This window comes from Phoenix dactylifera, chromosome 1 (assembly GCF_051530095.1).
Source record: "Phoenix dactylifera cultivar Ajwa chromosome 1, Ajwa_hap1_PhDact_Kaust_v1.1, whole genome shotgun sequence".
NCBI lineage: Eukaryota > Viridiplantae > Streptophyta > Magnoliopsida > Arecales > Arecaceae > Phoenix > Phoenix dactylifera.
The window spans coordinates 44412148-44431847 of NC_143190.1; the positions used below are offsets into that span (position 1 = coordinate 44412148).

Here is a 19700-nt window from a genome sequence, read left to right on the forward strand (position 1 = left end):
CAAGGCCTTCCCAGCAACTCTTAGAGGAATGGCTCGGTTTTAGTTTTCTGGGCTAAAGCCGAGCACGGTCTCCTCTTTTGAACAGCTCGACTGGCAGTTTGCCACTAACTTTGCTGCCAGCCGGCGCTAGCGGCGAACGTCGGACTCCCTCCTAGATGTCAATCTGCGGGAGGGTGAATCTCTCAGGAAGTACCTCGACCGCTTCACTGCTGCGACCTGGGAGGTTTGCGAGCTCGACCAGTCGATAGCCATGTCGGTGCTGAAGACTGGGGCTGGCTCCTACAAATTCCTCTTCTCCATCGAGAAGAGCTTCCCCGCTGACTTCACCGAAATACTGGCCCGAGCTCGAAAGTACGCAAAGGCTGAGGAGGCCATCGCCTCCAGACGGGGTGCGACCGAGCAGGCTTCAAAGAAGCAAAAGAAACGCCGCGAGGAGCACGGCCGTCAGCGAAGCCCGTCTCCCCATCGAAACAAAATTTTGCCATGGCTAAGGAGTCCACCTCGGCAGCAGGGACAGCGCAGACCAAGGTCCCCGCCCCGACCAAGATCTCCAACATGGCCATGGGTTCCACCGGGGAGGTATGAGAATTACACTCCCCTCAACGCTCCCCGGATGGAGATCCCAATGGAGATCAAGGGCCGAGATTATTTCCAGCCTCCACCGCCGATAAGGGATTCCGGAGCTTACCATAATCCTAGAAAGTATTGCCGCTTCCACCGAGACCACGGCCATAATACGAAGGATTGCTTCTAGCTCCGGGACAAGATCGAGGCACTCATCCGTCGTGTAGTACTGAACCGGTTTGTACGGAACCGACGCGAGGAAAGGAGGCCAGCAGAAAACGCCGAGCAGCCCGAAGATCCAAATGCCAATAGACCCATCGCAGGCACCATCAACACCATCGGAGGAATCTCGATCGGAGGGCCAGCCGAGGAGAGGGACCCCTCGAAGCACCTGCGCACTTCTGAAGCCATCTCGTTCTCGGACGAGGACTTGAAAGGGGTTGAAACCCTCCACGACGACGCGGTGGTCATCTCTATGATTGTAAATAAGTTTGATGTAAAATGCATCTTAGTTGATAATGAAAGCTCGGCAAACATTTTGTATTATGACGCCTATCAAAAGATGGGGATAACAGAGAACCAGCTTCGGAGAATGAATGCTCCGCTGGTCGGATTTACCAAGGATTCGGTCCCGATGGAGGGCGAGGTTGGCCTCCTGGTCACGGTCGGGCTCGCCCCCCGAGAAAGTACTGTGAGGACGGGCTTTCTTGTGGTCCGCCTGCCTTCAGCCTACAACGCCATTCTTGGACGACCAGGGCTAAATGCCCTCCGAGCCATGGTCTCGACCTACCACTTGCTCGTACGATTCTCCACCGACCAAGGAGTAGGCGAAGTTCATGGGAACCAGCTGATAGCTAAGCAATGCTACATGGCGGCCTACAAAGCGAAGCGGCCGACCGAAGCATCAGGCCAACAGGAGCTACCGGCCGAGGTGCCAACTCAAGCAATGGACCGCACGCTGCCCATTGAAATCTTAAAGGTGCGGGACGACCTTTGGAAGAAGCGGGTGAAACCTGGTGAGCTTCTTACTCAGGTTTCTATACAAGAAAATTGCTCAAAGCTAACTGTGCAGGTCGGCTCCGACCTGAGTTTCCTCGAGAAGGAGCAGCTGATCGGATTCCTCCGAGCCAACAAGGACATCTTCGCCTGGTCGCCTGCCGATATGCCGGAAATCGACCCCGAGGTCATGGTTCGCCGGCTCCAGGTGAAACCAACCTGCAGACCCGTGAGGCAAAAAAAGTGGGGCTCTGCCCTGGAACGACAGCGAGCAGCGGCCGAGAAAGTAGACAGACTTCTCGAGGCCAGCTTTATCCGGAAGGTCTCCTATCCAGACTGGCTCGCCAACATGGTCCTTGAGAAGAAATCCAATGGGAAATGGCGTATGTGCGTGGACTACATCGACCTGAACAAGGCCTGCCCGAAGGATAGCTTCCCCCTCCCCAGCATCGACCAGGTCGTGGATTCCATTTCAGGACATCAACTGCTAACCTTCATGGATGCCTTATTGGGATACAATTAAATCCAAATGGCGCCAGAAGATGAGGAGAAGATGGCTTTCATCACCGACAAGGGCACTTATTGCTACAAGGTGATGCCGTTCGGGTTGAAGAATGCAGGAGCCACATACCAAAGGCTGGTCAGCCAAATCTTCAAAGACCAGATAGGCCGAAACATGGAGGTCTATGTGGATGACATGCTGGTGAAAAGCCAGACAGCCGAGCACCATGTGGCTGACCTCAATGAAATATTCTCCAAGCTCAGGAAGTACCAAATGAAGCTCAATCCGGCAAAGTGTGCGTTCGGAGTCACCTCGGGCAAATTCCTGGGCTTCATAGTGACCCAGCGCGGAGTCGAAGCTAACCCCGAGAAGATCCGGGCGCTGCAGGAGATGGTGCCACCAAAGACAGTCAAGGAGGTACAGCGGCTCACCGGGTGGATCGCGGCTCTGCGGAGATTCGTCTCTAGGTCGGCCGAGCGGTGTCTCCCATTCTTCAAAATTCTCAAGCGACCGAAGGACTTCTTGTGGTCGGAGGAATGCCAGCAAGCTTTTGAAGAGATTAGGCGCCTTCTCGCCTCTCCGCCGCTGCTCACCAAACCCCAGCAGGGCGAGCTTCTTTACTTGTACTTAGCTGTCTCTCCGGTCGCGGTGAGCTCAGTCCTAGTCCGGAAGGAGGACAAGCTTCAAAAGCCTGTCTACTATACCAGCCGGGTCCTCAGAGATGCTGAGACCCAATATTCTAAACTGGAGAAAATAAGTTTCGCCCTGATTATCTCAGCTCGGAGGCTCCGACCCTACTTCCAAGCCCACACATTGGCCATACTAACCGACCAACCAATGAAGCAGATTCTGCAGCAGTCAAATCGTGCCGGGAGGATTGCCAAGTGGGCAGTCGAGCTTGGAGAGTTCGACCTCGAATACCGTCCAAGGCCGGCAATCAAAGCCCAGGCGCTCGCCGATTTTATCGTGGAGTGCACTTTGCCGGACGACCCCGAACACCCACTCATGCCAACAGAAGAAACCCCGGGGCAGCCATGGGTCCTATATGTGGATGGCTCCTCGACTTTGGGGGGTAGCGGAGCAGGTCTCATCCTCACTAGCCCGAATGGGGTTGTGGCCGAGCAGGCCCTACGCCTCGAATTTTTAGCCTCGAACAATAAGGCAGAATACGAGGCGCTTATCGCCGGGCTCAAGTTGGCAAAGGAGTTGAAGGCCGAAGACCTAAAGGCCTTCAGTGACTCACAACTGATCGTGAGCCAGATTCTGGGGAATTTTGAAGCAAAGGAGCCGTCAATGCAGAAGTATCTCCAAAAGGTGCGAGACCTCACCTCTACCATGAGCTCCTTCAACATTCACCATATCCCCAGAGCGGAGAACCTCAGGGCCGATCAGCTATCGAAATTGGCAACCTCCCGTATGAGCGAGCTCTCCAAGGCGACGGTACTTGAATATCTCCAAACACCCAGCACAGAAGAGCCTGAGCCGGTCATGTGCATAGACACCGAGCTGAGCTGTAAGATGAGCTCGTCAACTATCTACAAAGTGAAGTTCTCCCCAACGATGAGCTTGAAGCTCGCCGGATCAGGCGTCTAGCTTCCCGGTTCATACTATATGAAGGCAAGCTCTACCGAAAGTCTTTCACCTCTCCTCTCCTCAGGTGCCTCCGTCCGTCAGAAGCGGACTATGCTATGTGAGAGGTTCACGAAGGGATATGCGGGAACCATCTGGAAGGCCGAGCACTGGCTCATAAAATCTTGTGCCAAGGATACTTTTGGCCCACACTCCAGAAGGATGCAACGGATTTTGTCTGAAGGTGCGACCGATGTCAGCGAAACGCCAATATTCAGCGCCAACCTTCGGCCCCGCTGAACTCGATCAGTGCACCTTGGCCATTCGCCCAGTGGGGCATCGACATCCTGGGGCCATTTCTCCTGGCGACTGGGCAGAAAAAATTTCTGATCGTCTCCATCGACTACTTCACCAAGTGGGTCGAAACTAAACCGGTGGCCCGGATCACCGAGCAAAAAATGCGAGACTTTGTCTGAAAGTCGATCATCTGTAGATTTGGACTCCCCCGCATCCTTATATCTGATAACGGTCGTCAGTTTGACAACATCCGTTTCAGAGAATTCTGCTCCGAGCTCGGCCTCGATCACCGCTTCACCTCGGTCGCTCATCCTCAGACAAATGGAGAAACCGAGGTGACGAATCGCACCATCCTTCAGGAACTCAAAGCCAGGCTGGACCGGTCCAAGGGGCAATGGGTTGAAGACCTCTACAATATCCTTTGGGCCTACAGAACAATATTTCGGCTCCCCACCGGCGAGACCCCCTTTAACCTGACATACGGAACGGAAGCTATTATTCCTCTGAAAATTGGGCTCCCCTCACCAAGAGTTGAACACTACAATGCAGCCTCCAACTCCTCCCAACTCAGAGGAAACCTGGACCTCATCGAGAAAATTAGGAAGGCGGCCCGGGTTCGTATGGCGAGGTATCAACGAAAAATGGCACAGTACTACAACTCCAGAGTAAAAGCCAAGCTCTTCAAAGTAGGAGATCTCGTCCTCAGGAAGGCTGAGGCTTCTCAGCCCACCGAATAGGAAAAACTAGCCCCGAACTGGGAAGGACCTTACCGAGTCGCCCAAGTCCAGCAGCCCGGAGCTTACAAATTGGAGACTCTTGAGGAAACTTTTATCCCTCGAAGCTAGAACTCCGAGAACCTTCGGATGTACTACCAATAAACCCTTCGGGGGTCGTCGACAAACAGGAATACAACTCTCCCTCCACTTATGATGATTTGCTTATGATTCTCCATTAATTATTTCATACTCCTGATATTGGGACACTCATAAATCTTAGAAAATCTCGACTAAGCTCGGATGCCCGACTAAGCTCGGATGCCCGACTAAGCTCGGATGCCCGACTAAGCTCGGATGCTCGACAAAGCTCGAATGCTCGACCAAGCTCAGATGCTCCAGTCAAGCCTGAAGCACCTCGTTGCACTGCTATCAAGCTCGGTCTTGATCTCCCTCAAATACCTCGATAAAGTTCGGGATGCCCCGTGAGTAGTCCCAAACTTCTTCGACCTCAGGAAGCGTTACAGGTCGACAGTGCGTTCCCAAACCCCTCGACCTTGCGCATGATCCCTCGACTAAGGTCGGGATGCCCCGTGAGTTGACAGTAGAGTTTCAAACTCTCTCGACCTCGGGAAGCATCGCAGGTCGACAGTGTGTTCCCAGACCCCTCGACCTTGCGCACGATCCCTCGACTAAGGTCGGGATGCCCCGTGAGTCAACAGTAGAGTCCCAAACTTTCTCGACCTCGGAAAGCGTCACAGGTCGACAGTGCGATCCCAGACCCCTCGACCTTGCGCACGATCCCTCGACTAAGGTTGGGATGCCCCGTGAGTCGATAGTAGAGTTCCAAACTTCCTCGACCTCGGAAAGCGTCGTAGGTTGATAGTGTGTTTCCAGACCCTTCGACCTTGCGCACGATCCCTCGACCAAGGTCGGGATGCCCCGTGAGTCGACAGTAGAGTTCCAAACTCCCTCGACCTCAGGAAGCGTCACCAGGTCGACAGCGAGCCCGAGCTCCCTCAACCTCATGCTCGATTCCTCGACCAAGGTTGAGATGCCCTGTGAGTCAACAACAAGCCCCAAACTCACTCGACCTCGGGAAGCATCACCAGATCGATAACAAGCCCGAGCTCTGCCAAATTTGCGCTCGACCCCTCGACCTCGGGAAGACAACAACGGGATGGAACCTTCACGAACCCTCCAACGCGCAGGCGCGCCTAAGACAAGATGACTACATTCTCCCCTGATCGGCTGGAATGGGCTACGCTGTTGTGCGAGGCCCTGACCAAAGTGCCGTCTCACTCTGCAAACGGACAACATTGCCCGAGGAAGCGGACTACAGCCAAAGAATGCCTCCAAAGAGCTGACCGCAGAGCGGAATCGGCTACCTCTACACAAAATACTCAAGACTCCCAATGGTGCGAAAGGTACTCCTCACCTAGCACCTATGTTATTGCATTTATTTGCATATATACCATAATGTTCGACAAAATCCCGACTAAGCTCGGAAGCTCCCACGATTAAGGTCGAGAGGTCCATCTGATGCCCGCCTGAACCAACTGTAAGCCGAGGTCTATTTGACCTCAGGCATGCTTTCACCACTAGTCTACAGGTTGATCTATGCAGATCCCTGAATGAAGACTCGGCCGAATTTAGATGTCGGTCTAGGCTGGTGCCTACTTGCAGTGACGACCTCAAGCCTAAACACTCTAGCCGAGCCTAGCAGTGCCGAGTCTTTACGTTTCGATTCTACTAGTTGGTATGCTAGCCGAATTCAAGGTTAATTACCACGAAGGCCTTAACGATAGCTTAACTCTGGTTCACGATCCCGTCGGGGACCGACTCTAAAATTTTTGCAAGCCTACATCAGGAAAGCCGAGCCTAAAAACTCGGCCAAGACCTTCCGGAAGATTAACCTAAGGCCTGACGAAACCCCTCCGGGGGCCAAAAATCGAGCTCGGCGCTCCAAAAATTTGGATCCAAGTTCAGGAGCTCGGCGGGATTCGATTCCAAGCTCAAGGGCTCGGCGATATTCGAATCCGAGCTCAAAGACTCCAAAATGTGAACCCGAGCTCGAAAACAATAAAGCTCGGAACGGATTCCTATCAAATTTAAGTTCGGAACGTTCCCTAGTGGGTCTATGCTTAGCAAGCGCGAATGGGGCTCGGCCAAGCCCGAAAAACTTGTCGAAGGGAACTTTAGTCTAAATGATCGAAAACTTAATTCATGTAGAAGGAAAAGACGGAACAATCGCAAATTTAGAAAAAAGAAATTTTCATTAATAAAAGCCCGAAGGCTAAGTACAAGACCAAGGTTCGGCCATACACTTTCAAAGGGCCGACCTTGCTTACAAGGAAAAAAAAAACAAAGAAACAAGAGGAGGGTAAACAAAACCCTAGGAGACGGGCGCAGCTCCGAGGTCATCCACAGCAGTCGGCCCCGCATACTCTATCGGAGCTCCCTCGAGTCCGCCCGCAGTGGAGGTCTCGGCCTGGGCTTCATCGACAGCTTGGAGGGCAGCATCAGAAGCTCCTTCTGGATCCCCCTCAGTGGGAACCTCACCCTCCTCGGCCGCCTGAACTTCGGGCCCAGCCGGGTCTTCAGGCGCCTCGAGCTCTTCGACTCCTGCCCCAGGCTGGAGCAGATTAAGGTCGAACTCGAGGCAGAGCTGCCTCAGCTGATTACCAAAGTCCTCGAAGCTGCGGCCGAGCCCATTCACGGCTTCCTCCTCCAGTAGATCACGGAACTCTTCCAATTCCCGGAAGAGTTGGACCCCGCGCGGAGCCGCGTATCGAGCCTCCTCCTGGGCTCTTTCCACGCAGACCTCGAGCTCCTTAACCCTGAGCTGAGCACCCTCCGCCTCCCGCTCGCGTGCAGCGAGCGCCGATTGGGCCTTGCTCAGATGTGCCTCGGCGGCGCGCAGCTCCGACCTGGCCAAGGCATGCACGCTTTTCTCCTCCTCGAGCTCCTCGGTCCGCGACCGGAGCTCGCCTTCAACAGCCTCTACTCTTGCGAGCAGCTCCTTCTGCAAGAGTTCGACCACGCCGAGCCTCACCTCGGCCTGACGAAGTTTCCTTTCGGCCCCCTCCTGCCCGCGTTGGTATCATCGGCCCCAATCCCGATAGTCCGATGCTATGTGCATCAGAGTCTCGACCTCGTGGAGACGCTGTTAACAAAGGGAAAAATGAGTCAAGGCTAAAAATTAACAGATGAAAGCGAGAATCCAAAGGTGAACTTACCCGGACCGCGGAGCAGTAGATCCCGTCCAAGAAGCTGTTATAGCTCTGGGACCGGATCTTGGCCTGGTCGGCCGGAAGCAGCGCGACTTGGAAAATTTACCGCGCCACTGCAGGATCGTCGAGGGCCGAGTCACCCTCGAAAACCTCCCACGAGGGGAGGTAAGGCCTCTTCTCCGGTTGGGGATCGGCCTTCGAGGGACCAGGGAGACTCGGCCTCACTGGACTAGGTGGGGGCGGGGGCGGCCTCAGGGCCCCCTGGCTGCTCCCCGGATCAGGATTTGAGCGTCGCTGCTCGACAGGATGTCGATCAGGGCGCTGAGAGATAGGAGCCGGGCAGGCCAACATCGCCGAAGCTCCCGTAGATCCCGAGCCCCTATGATCGGTGCTCGAAACCTCTCGAGCAGGCCTAGAAGGCCCGACCTGGGCCGTGCTCGTCTCGGGGCCAGAAAGCCTGGCCTTCTTCCTCGGCTCGGGCGAGATCCCACTGATCTCGGCCGCCCTCTTCCGGAAGCGAGCATAGAGGGCTACGTTTGTCGTCACCATCTTCGCAACGTCTGTAGACAGGAAAGGGATTAAGTCAGAACGACAGGGAATAGACGAGCAAGAGCAACGTAAGAAAGAAGAGAGGAAAAAGAGAGCACCACCACCCTTACCCTGAGGGCGCGCCGAGCTCAAGCCTACGTTGACCAAAGCGTCCTCGCTTACGAGGCCGTTCAGAAGAATGTTCTCCTCGAGGCTATAGAGAGCGTCGAGGATCTTCTGCTCGGACCCGGACAACTTTGGGAGTCTGTTGGCAATCTTGAGTCGAGCCTGCCCCCATCTAGGGTCGAACCCCCACGTCCGCTCGGAAGACAAAAAGAAGAACTTCTCCTTCCACCCGTGAATGGAGGTCGGAGCATCCCGAAAAAATGACCGACCACCCCGAAGGGCTAGGTACAGCCAATCTCCATCTCCCGGGTTGGACTTCAATAAGAAGCACCATCGGAAGACATTAACTGAGGTCGGTATCCCATGTGCAAGGCACAGGGATAAGAAACCGATTATCGTCCTCCATGCGTTTGGAGCGAGCTGCGCTGGGACAAGTTGATAAGTCACAAGCAGCTCATTCACAATCCCGTGGAAGGGGAACCGCAGGCCGGCCCAGAGTGTTTCCAAATACACCCTGATCCGACCAGGCGGAGGCCTCGTTATCCTATCCCCTGGCTCCGCAGGTTCCAAACGGAACCTATGCCAAGGGAAAAACCACTCCTCAACCATCTTCATTTCCTCCTCACTCATGGTGGACCCGAATTCATCCGGACCACGACCCATCCCAAAGAAATAATCAAAAAGGAGGAAGAATCGAAAAAACAAAAACTCTCCGAGCAGACAGAAGAAGGGGGGAAGCACCTACTAAAACCTTGCCGGAGATGACAACGAGCGGTAGGGAAGCCGGAGTAACCGCTTCGGGAGGCCGCCGGAAGAAGCAAGGGAGTACTGGAAAACACTAAACTATGGCAACCAGATAGAAGCCCTAAAACCGGATCAAGGGTTTATATAAACCTCTTCAACGGCTCGGATCGGCGAGAAAGAATCCCGCCTCCCGTCCGGATTATGCCACGCGTCGGCCCCAGGAGGTCAAAACGGCGTGTCCTATTCAGATCGACGCTTTGAATACCGAATCAAGGTGGCGTCCCATCGGATCGTGGAATCCCATCATGAGCCCATGATGCGAGGCCTACGGTGAAAAGAAGTCGTCCCACCTTCTCCTATTAAATGACACCTTGAAACATGCGGAGCGCCGTAAAAGCTCGAAATCTTCTGGCCCCCACCGATGCAGCATTAAATAATATGGAAAACTATTAAAACAACTACTTCCTGCGTCCGAGCTCGCAAGCGGCTCGAACTAGAAAGTCGGAGGGTAATGTTAGGGGAAAAACTAAGTTATCTCAGAACAACCGGAAGGCGCCAGATTTGGAGGCGCCCGACCTGGAGGCGTCCGACCTGGAGGCGCCCGACCAGGAGAACGCTCAACCTGGAGGCACCCGACCAGAAGGCGCCCGACCAGAAGCACGACCAATCTAGAGGCGCCCGACCAGAAGGCACCCAACTCAGCTCGGCCTCATATCAGACGCTGGATTCCGAGACGCCCCACTAGGGCAGTCGATCTCAATCAAATCTCCTTCGGGAGTCCAACTTTTAAAGCCCAATCTCACCACTCGCTTACTATCATCACATCACTCCGTAAATCGGTCAGGGACCATACCCTGCTTTGCCGCCTACAATTAATGCGCATGGCCTGAGCTGATCTCCAGCTTACTCAACCATTATTGCGCGCGGTCTCCGCTGATCTCCGGTTCATTCAACAATCAATGCTCGTGTTATCTACGGATCTCAGGCCCTCCACGGCAGACAGTTGAACTACGCCACGTCCGATCAGCCACGACGGCTCACTAACTTTGGTCTGATTTTCTACGACACTATTAATGCACACGATCATGTTCAATTATGACAAAAAGAACCATCTGCCCTGTCACCTCACAGGTAATACAATCCCCCTCTATAAAAGGGGAACCCCTCCATCTTAGAGGGGGTTGGACTCTGAAACCCGAAAAAACATCTTCTATCTCCTCTTACATATTAGCCCCCTCTAACTTAAGCATCGGAGGGCCGGCGCCGGAAACCCCGGCTACCGGCTCCTTGCAGGTCTCCCGGAGGACGTCGCCCGCCGACTGACCGCCACCCTCCATTCAAGCACCGGAGCTCCTCCTCATCAGCCGACGGCCGCCCCCGGGTCCAATTTTCAGCAACAGGTAGTGTTTGACTCTGTTACATTGTTATCTCCTTTCTCCCTTTTCTTTCTTTTACTGCATACTCTCTGTTCTTATCTTATACATAATTTTATCTTAATAAATTGGGTGGCCTAACCTCCCTTCATCTCAAACTTATAGATGCAATAGGCAATGCAATGATAATAAAAAAAGAGTAGACACCAACATCATACCTCTAGTAGATATCATTGAAAGATCAAGGGACTTCACTTCTTTGTATTTGTGTCCCTGCTAATTCTAGCAATATTGTCAGGTTTCTCATTCCTTCTTTTCAGTTTTCTCTAAAAGCACAATTATGTATGCACGTCTTATGTTCATGAAAAATGGTTGTTTTGACAGAATATTTATAGAATAACAGACGATGTAATTATATATTTTTCTTAATTAAGAGGGTTGAGCTCTAACAGTGGAGGTAATTATTTTCTGATGCTGCAGGAAGTCACGATCCAAGAAAGATGGGAATCATGATAGGTAACCAACATACCTCTCCTAAACCTACCATTTTAAGGCTTTCGTCTTCTTCTATTCCATTACAAAATATTTTTTCTGGTTTGTTTATTCATGATACTCAATGAAGTAAATGAAGCATTATCCAAATTACCGATTGGAAAATTATCTACCTAATAGTTTTTGGATAGCCTAGCAATAATCCACCCTCCCCTCATACTAGGGCCTACCATCTTGCCTAGTTCCGCGAGTCTATAAATTATAAGTTCCTTATGTCTCCCTTGCAGCCTTATTCTGAGTTTCAAAAACCTAACTTAGTCATTTTTATTTCTTTCAGTTAAGTCAACCTTGCTAGTTCACGAGTAAACTGAACTCAACTCCCAATTATAGGACTGCAAGACAATAACTCTGGGCACTTTAAATTCCTTTAATCCCTTCATTGAACCTTATTCCATATTTCCTGGGTTTGCCACCTTATTCATTACGATAATTGCATCAAGATTTCAATGGCGTAACTCAACTTTAAGAGAACCCAAGCCTCCTGACATCATGTTAAACCCCTAGAAGCTTTTTTCCTTATGGCCAATTGCTACATAATTTATGGCCAAGAAATAAGTGATAACAAATCCAAGAAAAGAGTTATGGGTCATCATATTGGAAATGATAAGGACTTCTTCAGATTAAATTGTATAGTTTAAAAAGAGTCATGGCTTAAACACATCTAGAAAACTATAGCCATAGTCTGCTCAAAATTATTGGCAATTTGCCAAGTGGTCAAAAGCTATAGTTAAGAGTTATAGCATTCATAAGTATGAGAGGTATATTAAACGGGAAATAGTGGACCAAGGGGGTGAAAAATCAAATGTTAAGGAGTGATAATTAGTTAATCACTTTAAAAGCAAGTGCATGATGAAAAATCTTAATATCAAAATCCCAATCATTGGATGCCTTTTTTCACAAGAATTATAGCCTTGGGTGCTCATAAAATTTTATAGATGTGAAACGATATGTTTAATGTTGCTTGTGTTTATATGCAAATTATGAGATTAATGCTAAAGTTTTGAAGTAATGTATGAAATTCTTCCATAGAAATTATGAGATTAATAGTAGTTATGCCTTTCCTCCTTCACAGGTGCCATTGCTGCCGCAACAGTATTTTTTCTGGGGTTCTTATTCCTTGGTCTCTATCTTGTTCGTTATGGAAAGTCTCACTCAAAGAATGCGCAAAGTGTTGAAAACTTGAAGTCTCACTCAAAGAATGCACAAAGTATGGAAGACTTGCTACATAAATATGAATCCTTAGTGCCAAAAAGGTACCAGTATTCAGAAATTAAGAGGATGACCAAATCCTTTAGTCACAAGTTAGGGCACAGTGGTTATGGTAATGTGTTCAAGGGTAATCTTTGTGATGGTCGTTTGGTAGCAGTGAAAGTTTTAGGTGAGTCCAAAGGTAATGGCGAGAATTTATCAATGAGGTAGCTAGCATTGGCAGAACTTCCCATGTAAACATCGTTTGTTTAGAGGGGTCGAAGAGAGCTCTTGTCTATGCATTCATGCCAAATGGATCACTCGAGAAATTTATATACACGGAGACACCAGATGCAAAGATTAAACTTGGTTGGGAAAAATTATATGAGATTGCAGTCGGTATTGCTCGAGGACTAGACTACTTGCATCGTGGGTGTAGCACTCGCATAGTATATTTTGATATCAAACCTCACAACATCCTACTAGACCAAGATTTTTGTCCTAAGATTTCTGATTTTGGGTTGGCAAAACTATGCTCTCCGAAGGAGAGCATCATTTCAGTAGTTGGTGCGAGGGGAACAGTTGGGTACATTGCCCCTGAAGTCTTCTCTAGAAAATTTGGAGTTGTCTCCAACAAGTCTGATGTTTACAGTTATGGAATGATGGTGCTAGAAATGGTCGGTGGACGTAAAAATATAGATGCAAGAGTAGAGAATACTAGTAAAATTTATTTTCCACACTAGGTTTATGACCATCTCGATCATTATGATACCCTAGAAGCTTGTGGAGTGACTAGTGAGACTGAAGAGATTGCCAAAAAGATGATAATAGTTGGGTTGTGGTGCATACAGACGCTGCCTGCAGATCGACCTTCAATAAGTAGAGTAGTGAATATGTTGGAAGGAAGCATCAATGACTTGCAAATGCCACCAAAACCATAGTTAATTTCCATTTTAGAATCATCAATGATTCTAATGATTCATCGGCCTATATTCCTTATGGTGCAAAACTCATTGTATTTTTCAGCTCTGTTAAACAATAATCTCTAAGCTCATATTTTAGCTGCCATGAAATAACATGTTTAATCTCATTTATTTTGCTTCTTCTATTGTTGCAATAAGTATATATTATATTATATTATATAAATGGATCTTAATATTGTTTTTCGAAGCTTTGTGTTTAAAAGAACATGGTTAGGAGAAAAAATGATTTGGTTTTAGGGCTGAAATTTGATCAAATATGGATGAGACATCATTATATTCATATCTATATATGTTTTTAATTGGATATTAATTGGATGCTAAAATTCATACGCTTATTTGCTTTAAATGGATATATATGCAAATCAGATATTGACATGGATATAAATGCAGATATAAGTGTCACGCCCCGAACCCATCACCCGGGTCCGGTACGCGACCGGCCGCATGAGCCCTAGAGCAGTGCACTAAAGATCATGCAAGGCCTAAGATAAACAACAATTCCAATAAATCCATAATTAATGTATTTAAACCAAACCAACTAAAATGTACTGAATGATTACATAATTTTAAATGTCCATAAGCAAAAGATAAATTAACTTCTAACTATCTAGCAGTTTGACTCCAGATCGATCTCACTTCTTGTCCCACCCGACAAATCCTACGAATCCAGTGCCTTTGAAAAAAAAATGTAAGTGTAGTATGAGCTTTTTTTCCAGCCCAGTAAGAATCCCAACAGCCACACACAATAATAATAATAAAATCATCAAAACATCAAATAAATGTCATTTCATCTTTTCAAAAGCTCAACAAACAACAAGTGTATATAATTAGCACATATACACAAATCCTTTTTCACATTATGTGATTCATTCCCGTATTACTCTGATTTCCAAGTTTTCAGATTTTTCACTTCTGGCTTTGGACTAATCAAGATCATGACCCAGTCCAAGACTGCACAAATCCCACACATAAGCTCGTGGCAGCTATCCCACGCGTAAGCCCGTGGAGGCTATCCTACGCATAAGCTCGTAGAGGCTATCCCGCGCATAAGCTCGTGGCAGCTATCCTACGCATAAGCTCGTAGAGGCTATCTCATGACAAGGTTAGTCCAATCCATTTTACATGTCTAGTTTTACATGTTTAATCACATTTCAATCACGTCACATATTTTCATAATTTCTCAAAATATGTTATTCCTTCCCAATTTAATTATTCCAATACTTTCATAATAAACAAAATGCACACCTCATAGTGTCATACAAGCTCAAAAACAAATAGCAACATACTGATAAAAATATATCCAACGATAAATCCTATATATGCATAAATAAAAGTGCTCAGATGTAGGGATTCTTACAGAAATTGTAGACTGACTCAAATACGGATCCGAATCACAACCTACGCGCTGGGGTGCTGAGTCCCTTGATCTAAATCTCTTGGCACTGCTGACTCTTCCCCTACAACATCAATTATAAATCACAAACTAAATTATTTAATATTTAAATATTCTAAACCATGATCCACATCTACTATGGTGTCCATCACCAGGTCCCCAAACATCTCAATTCCTCCAGATCTAGGGCAGTCAGGGTAGTCCGACTCCCACCTTGTACCACCGGCCTACGTCGTCGCCAGCCATGGCCGCTGCCACGCCGGCGATGATGGCCGGTCCCGGTAAAGAGACCAACATAAAGGGATGATTCCTCTCTCTTCATGGTTGGGAGTACATCACCCTCCCTCAAATTCTTTTTGATCCAAGGGCAACAGCCATGGTGGCTGTGCCCTCTCCTTCCCAACCTGACAACACCACTGGCCGAACCATCGCCGGCCGTCTATGTTGCAGTCGCCGGCGATGGTGGCCGACCAAGAGTGGGAGAGAAGAAGAAGTTTCTTCTCCTTCTTCTTCTTCTTCTTCCCCCAAAAACCGACACTGGGTCCCCTCCTTTCCTCCATCATCAACCGAAGACCCACTGACAGTGGCTCGGCCCCCACCCGACGGCAACCCCAGTGGCCTCTCCCCCCCCCCCCCCCCGCCGTCGTCGCCGCCGGCGGCCAACCGACGCGAGAGGGAGGGAAGAAGAAGGTGGAACCACGAGGGAAGACCTCGGTCCACCAATCCCCATCCCCTCTAAAACCCTAGAAATCCATCTCCGACCCTCACACAAACCCGACCAACCCCACCGCCATGGATCTCGACCAATCCGGTGGCCGGCGGCGGCGGAATCCGGAAGAGAGAGGCCGAAACAGGGGTACCCTGTTTCGGATCCCTCTCCGACGGCTTCACCGGCCAAAACCCCACCAACTCGACCCAAAAATCTAGCAAATGAAATGCAAGGGAAGGAGCCATGCTTACCTCAGCCCGATGGGGCGCTCCGGCGACCTTTCCGGCAAGAAATCGGAGGGAAGAAACACTCGGATATGCACGCACGGATCCAAGATCCCTTCACCTGAATTGTGGGGATCTTCTTGAAGGGATGAGAGGCTTTCCGGCTTCCTCCACGGCCGGTTGGTTCTCGGCTCCGGCGATCGACCTCACGCCGCCACCCCCCCCCCCCCTCTTTGCGTTTCCCCTTCCACGATCGTGCCTAGGGCACGATCGTATTTGATAGATGGGCCCGGCTTCTTCGGGCCAGCCCATCAATCCACACATTTTTTTTTTGGGTTCTCACATTCTCCCCTCCTAAAAAAAATTTCATCCGCAAAATTAACGTACCTGAAATACCAAAGAGTTGAGGATGTTTGGCTTCTATTTTTTCCTCGAGCTCCCAAGTGGCCTCTCTTTCTGAGTGATTGCTCCATTGTACCTTTACATAAGGAATGGTCCGTCGTCGTAATACTTGATCCTTTCTATCCACAATCCGTACCGGGTACTCTTCATAAGTTAGGTCCTCATGCAGACTTATAGGCTCAAAATCTACCATACGGTTCGGGTCCGGAATATATTTTCTCAGCATTAAAACATGGAATACATTATGTACACCTGATAAAGCTAGTGGTAGAGCCAAACGATATGCCACTTCTCCAACTCTGTCCAGGATCTCGAATGGACCAACATACCTAGGGCTCAATTTGCCACGAACCCCGAACCTCATCACACCTTTAGTAGGAGATGCTTTCAAGAAAACATAATCACCAACCTGAAACTCCAGTTCTCTTCTCCTATTGTCAGAATAACTCTTTTGTCTACTCTGAGCTATAAGGAGCCGTTCTCTGATCATCTTTATCTTATCCACAGTTTGCTATACTATCTTTGGTCCCAGTACTTTTCTTTCTCCCACATCATCCCTGAGATCTCAAATAGTCTCCCTCTCGGAGTACCTACTCACAAGATTTTGACATACAAAAATCACAGCATCTCAAAACTTGATCCTTTCTATTTACCACACGTAGTAAGTTCTTTTGATCTCCTCCAAAAGAATTCCAAACTCCCAACCTTGGATTAAAATGCCATAATTATATCCCAAAGAAATTAATTTCTCTTGATTCTACATAGAGATCATAATTGGCTTAATAGAAATAGGAGAAATCTTTAGTATCAAATGCTCTTAATATTCTATAATCAATTTTTTTTTTCTTAACTTTGCCTGTGATTAAATGATCAACCTTCATCCTAAGAAAACTGTAAACCTGTTCAAATAGGTATATTAACAATGTCAGAGCTAGGAGTCGAAGAACTATGTTAAATCATTCCAGGCCCAAGCTTAATCACAGAGCTATCAATCCATTAACGCTAAATTTGAGATGCCCCAAAATTCTTCTTAGAATTATCAAAAATAGGAGAGCCATAACTACTTCCAGTAGGCAAAGAATTAACGACATTCCCCTCTACTAGAAAACTAACTCAAGTCCTCCATAATAATACCTTTCAGATCAAGGTATTATTTTATTTTATTTTTTTTAATCGGTTTCAAAATAACTCAAACCACTATACTTCCGCTGCGCACTCTGATCTAACTCATCAAATTCTCTAAAGTCACAAAATGATTTCTGACCAAAGTATCACTTTGCATTGAGACTAATAAAATACAAATTTTAAATTTTCAAGTAGAACTAGAGCAAAACCTCTAGATTTTTTTGTCCTCAATTTATATAGAGTGTACTTACCATAACTAACCCCCAATCTTTTAGTCAAGTTTAAGGTCACTACGTGATCTCCACAACCTTCTTAGAATCCAAAAATATCTAGGTTTAATTTAAAAGGGTAATTCTTGTATTTCCTTAGCAATTTAATCAGAAAATCTACATTGATTTTCCTTCCAACAGAATTTACTTCAAATTCAATAGGTTAGAACTATTGAGCCAATATCACTATGAGTAGGAATTAACTCTATCAACCTCCAAATCCTTCTTCACCAAAATCCTTAATGTCTATGATCAATGCTACACATAATAACTCACATAAGCATCTCAAAATCGAAATCTTTACTCAATATTTATTTTACAATGACAAAGATTTCTGGTTAGATCATAAACCTAGACTTGAGTTCAAGTTAACATATCCAATAATCTCCAACAATTATAAGAAAAATTCAGGAGCCCAATCCAAATATACAAATTCAAATAATTAGAATACTCCACCAATTTGCATACTATATGGCCTTAAGAATTTAATCCACTAATACAAATATGCCAATTTACAATATTCAAACATGTCAATTCCAAATATAATCCCCATACAGATTTAACCTCGAAAACATTCTGCAATAATACTACGAAAAATCTTTCTTAGCCCACTTCAATAATACGGAAGATCAATATATAAATCACACTCTAATAATTAGTAGCAAAACCAAAAGTATGATCATATCACAACCCATACCAAGTTTGAACTTCCAAGTCATTTAAATAATATCTGAACATGGTATAACCGATATGCCATTGTTGACCTTCCTACAGTTATCTTAGGTCAAACCTCTCTTATCATGATCAAAGACAATTTATACTTTTCTTCCACACTCATCGAAAACCAAACCCGATAGATACATTTTATCATAATGCACAATGATCTTACACCGTAAGCACTGAATTTAATTATCATGTTTCAAGTAATCATAACCTTAAGCTATGATATATTTCTGTCACAATACCTAGTGATCTTAAACATATGCTCATATTCCGATTTTGTCACTATCCCCAGTGATCTTAAACCTCAAACTTTAATGCCACTAAGCCCACAGTCTCTAGTGATCTTAAAACTTAGATTACAATATCATTCCTGTTACAATCTCAAATGATTATAAACCAAGTCTCTGATAGTTTTCCTATCATAATTCCCCACTCACACTTACCTGAACCTAAACCTTAGGATATCTTAACCTTAAGCTCTGATACCAAATCTGTCATGCCCCGAACCCATCACCCGGGTCCGGTACGCAACCGGCCGCATGAGCCCTAGAGCAGTGCCCTAAAGATCATGCATGGCCTAAGATAAACAACAATTTCAATAAATCCATAATTAATGTATTTAAACCAAACCAACTAAAATGTACTGAATGATTACATAATTTCAAATGTCCATAAGCAAAAGATAAATTAACTTCTAATTATCTAGCAGTTTGACTTCAGATCGATCTTACTTCTTGTCCCATCCGACAGATCCTACGAATCTTGTGCCTCTGAAAAAAAAATATAAGTGTAGTATGAGCTTTTCCAGCCCAGTAAGAATCCCAACAGCCACACACAATAATAATAATAAAATCATCAAAACATCAAATAAATGTCATTTCATCTTTTCAAAAGCTCAACAAACAACAAGTGTATATAATTAGCACATATAGACAAATCCTTTTTCACATTATGTGATCCATTTTCGTATTACTCTGATTTCCAAGTTTTCAGACTTTTCACTTCTGGTTTTGGACTAACCAAGATCATGACCCAGTCCAAGACTGCACAAATTCTACGCATAAGCTCGTGGTAGCTATCCCACGCGTAAGCCCGTGGAGGCTATCCTACGCATAAGCTCGTAGAGGCTATCCCACGTGTAAGCCCGTGGAGGCTATCTTACGCATAAGCTCGTAGAGGCTATCCCACGCATAAGCTCGTGGCAGCTATCCTACGCATAAGCTCGTAGAGGCTATCTCATGACAAGGTTAGTCCAACCCATTTTACATGTCTAGTTTTACATGTTTAATCACATTTCAATCACGTCACATATTTTCATAATTTCTCAAAATATGTTATTCCTTCCCAATTTAATTATTCCAATACTTTCATAATAAACAAAATGCACACCTCATAGTGTCATACAAGCTCAAAAACAAATAGCAACATGTTGATAAAAATATATCCAACGATAAATCCAATATATGCATAAATAAAAGTGCTCAAAT

At 47.0% G+C, this 19700-nt stretch overlaps 1 protein-coding gene and 1 pseudogene across 1 annotated transcript; both read left to right on the forward strand.

Annotated features, from left to right (window-relative positions):
- The first annotated feature begins 483 nt into the window (after positions 1-483).
- Positions 484-3655, forward strand: LOC149768689 (uncharacterized). Its single transcript, XM_089925151.1, has 3 exons — positions 484-579; positions 755-1943; positions 2400-3655. Exons 1-3 carry the CDS (start codon positions 484-486, stop codon positions 3653-3655), a joined length of 2541 nt encoding a protein of 846 aa, XP_089781277.1.
- Positions 3656-12460: 8805 nt separating this feature from the next.
- LOC148715315 (LEAF RUST 10 DISEASE-RESISTANCE LOCUS RECEPTOR-LIKE PROTEIN KINASE-like 2.1) lies at positions 12461-13326 on the forward strand (annotated as a pseudogene).
- The last annotated feature ends 6374 nt before the right edge of the window (positions 13327-19700 follow it).

Bases quoted from the DNA above. Each gene is read 5' to 3' on its own strand.
- LOC149768689 (XM_089925151.1), top strand. From the start codon at position 484: ATGGCTAAGGAGTCCACCTCGGCAGCAGGGACAGCGCAGACCAAGGTC. The intron at 580-754 runs GTATGAGAATTA...GATTGCTTCTAG, and splicing joins CCATGGGTTCCACCGGGGAG to CTCCGGGACAAGATCGAGGC. The intron at 1,944-2,399 runs GTATGTGCGTGG...TGGGCTTCATAG, and splicing joins GAAATCCAATGGGAAATGGC to TGACCCAGCGCGGAGTCGAA.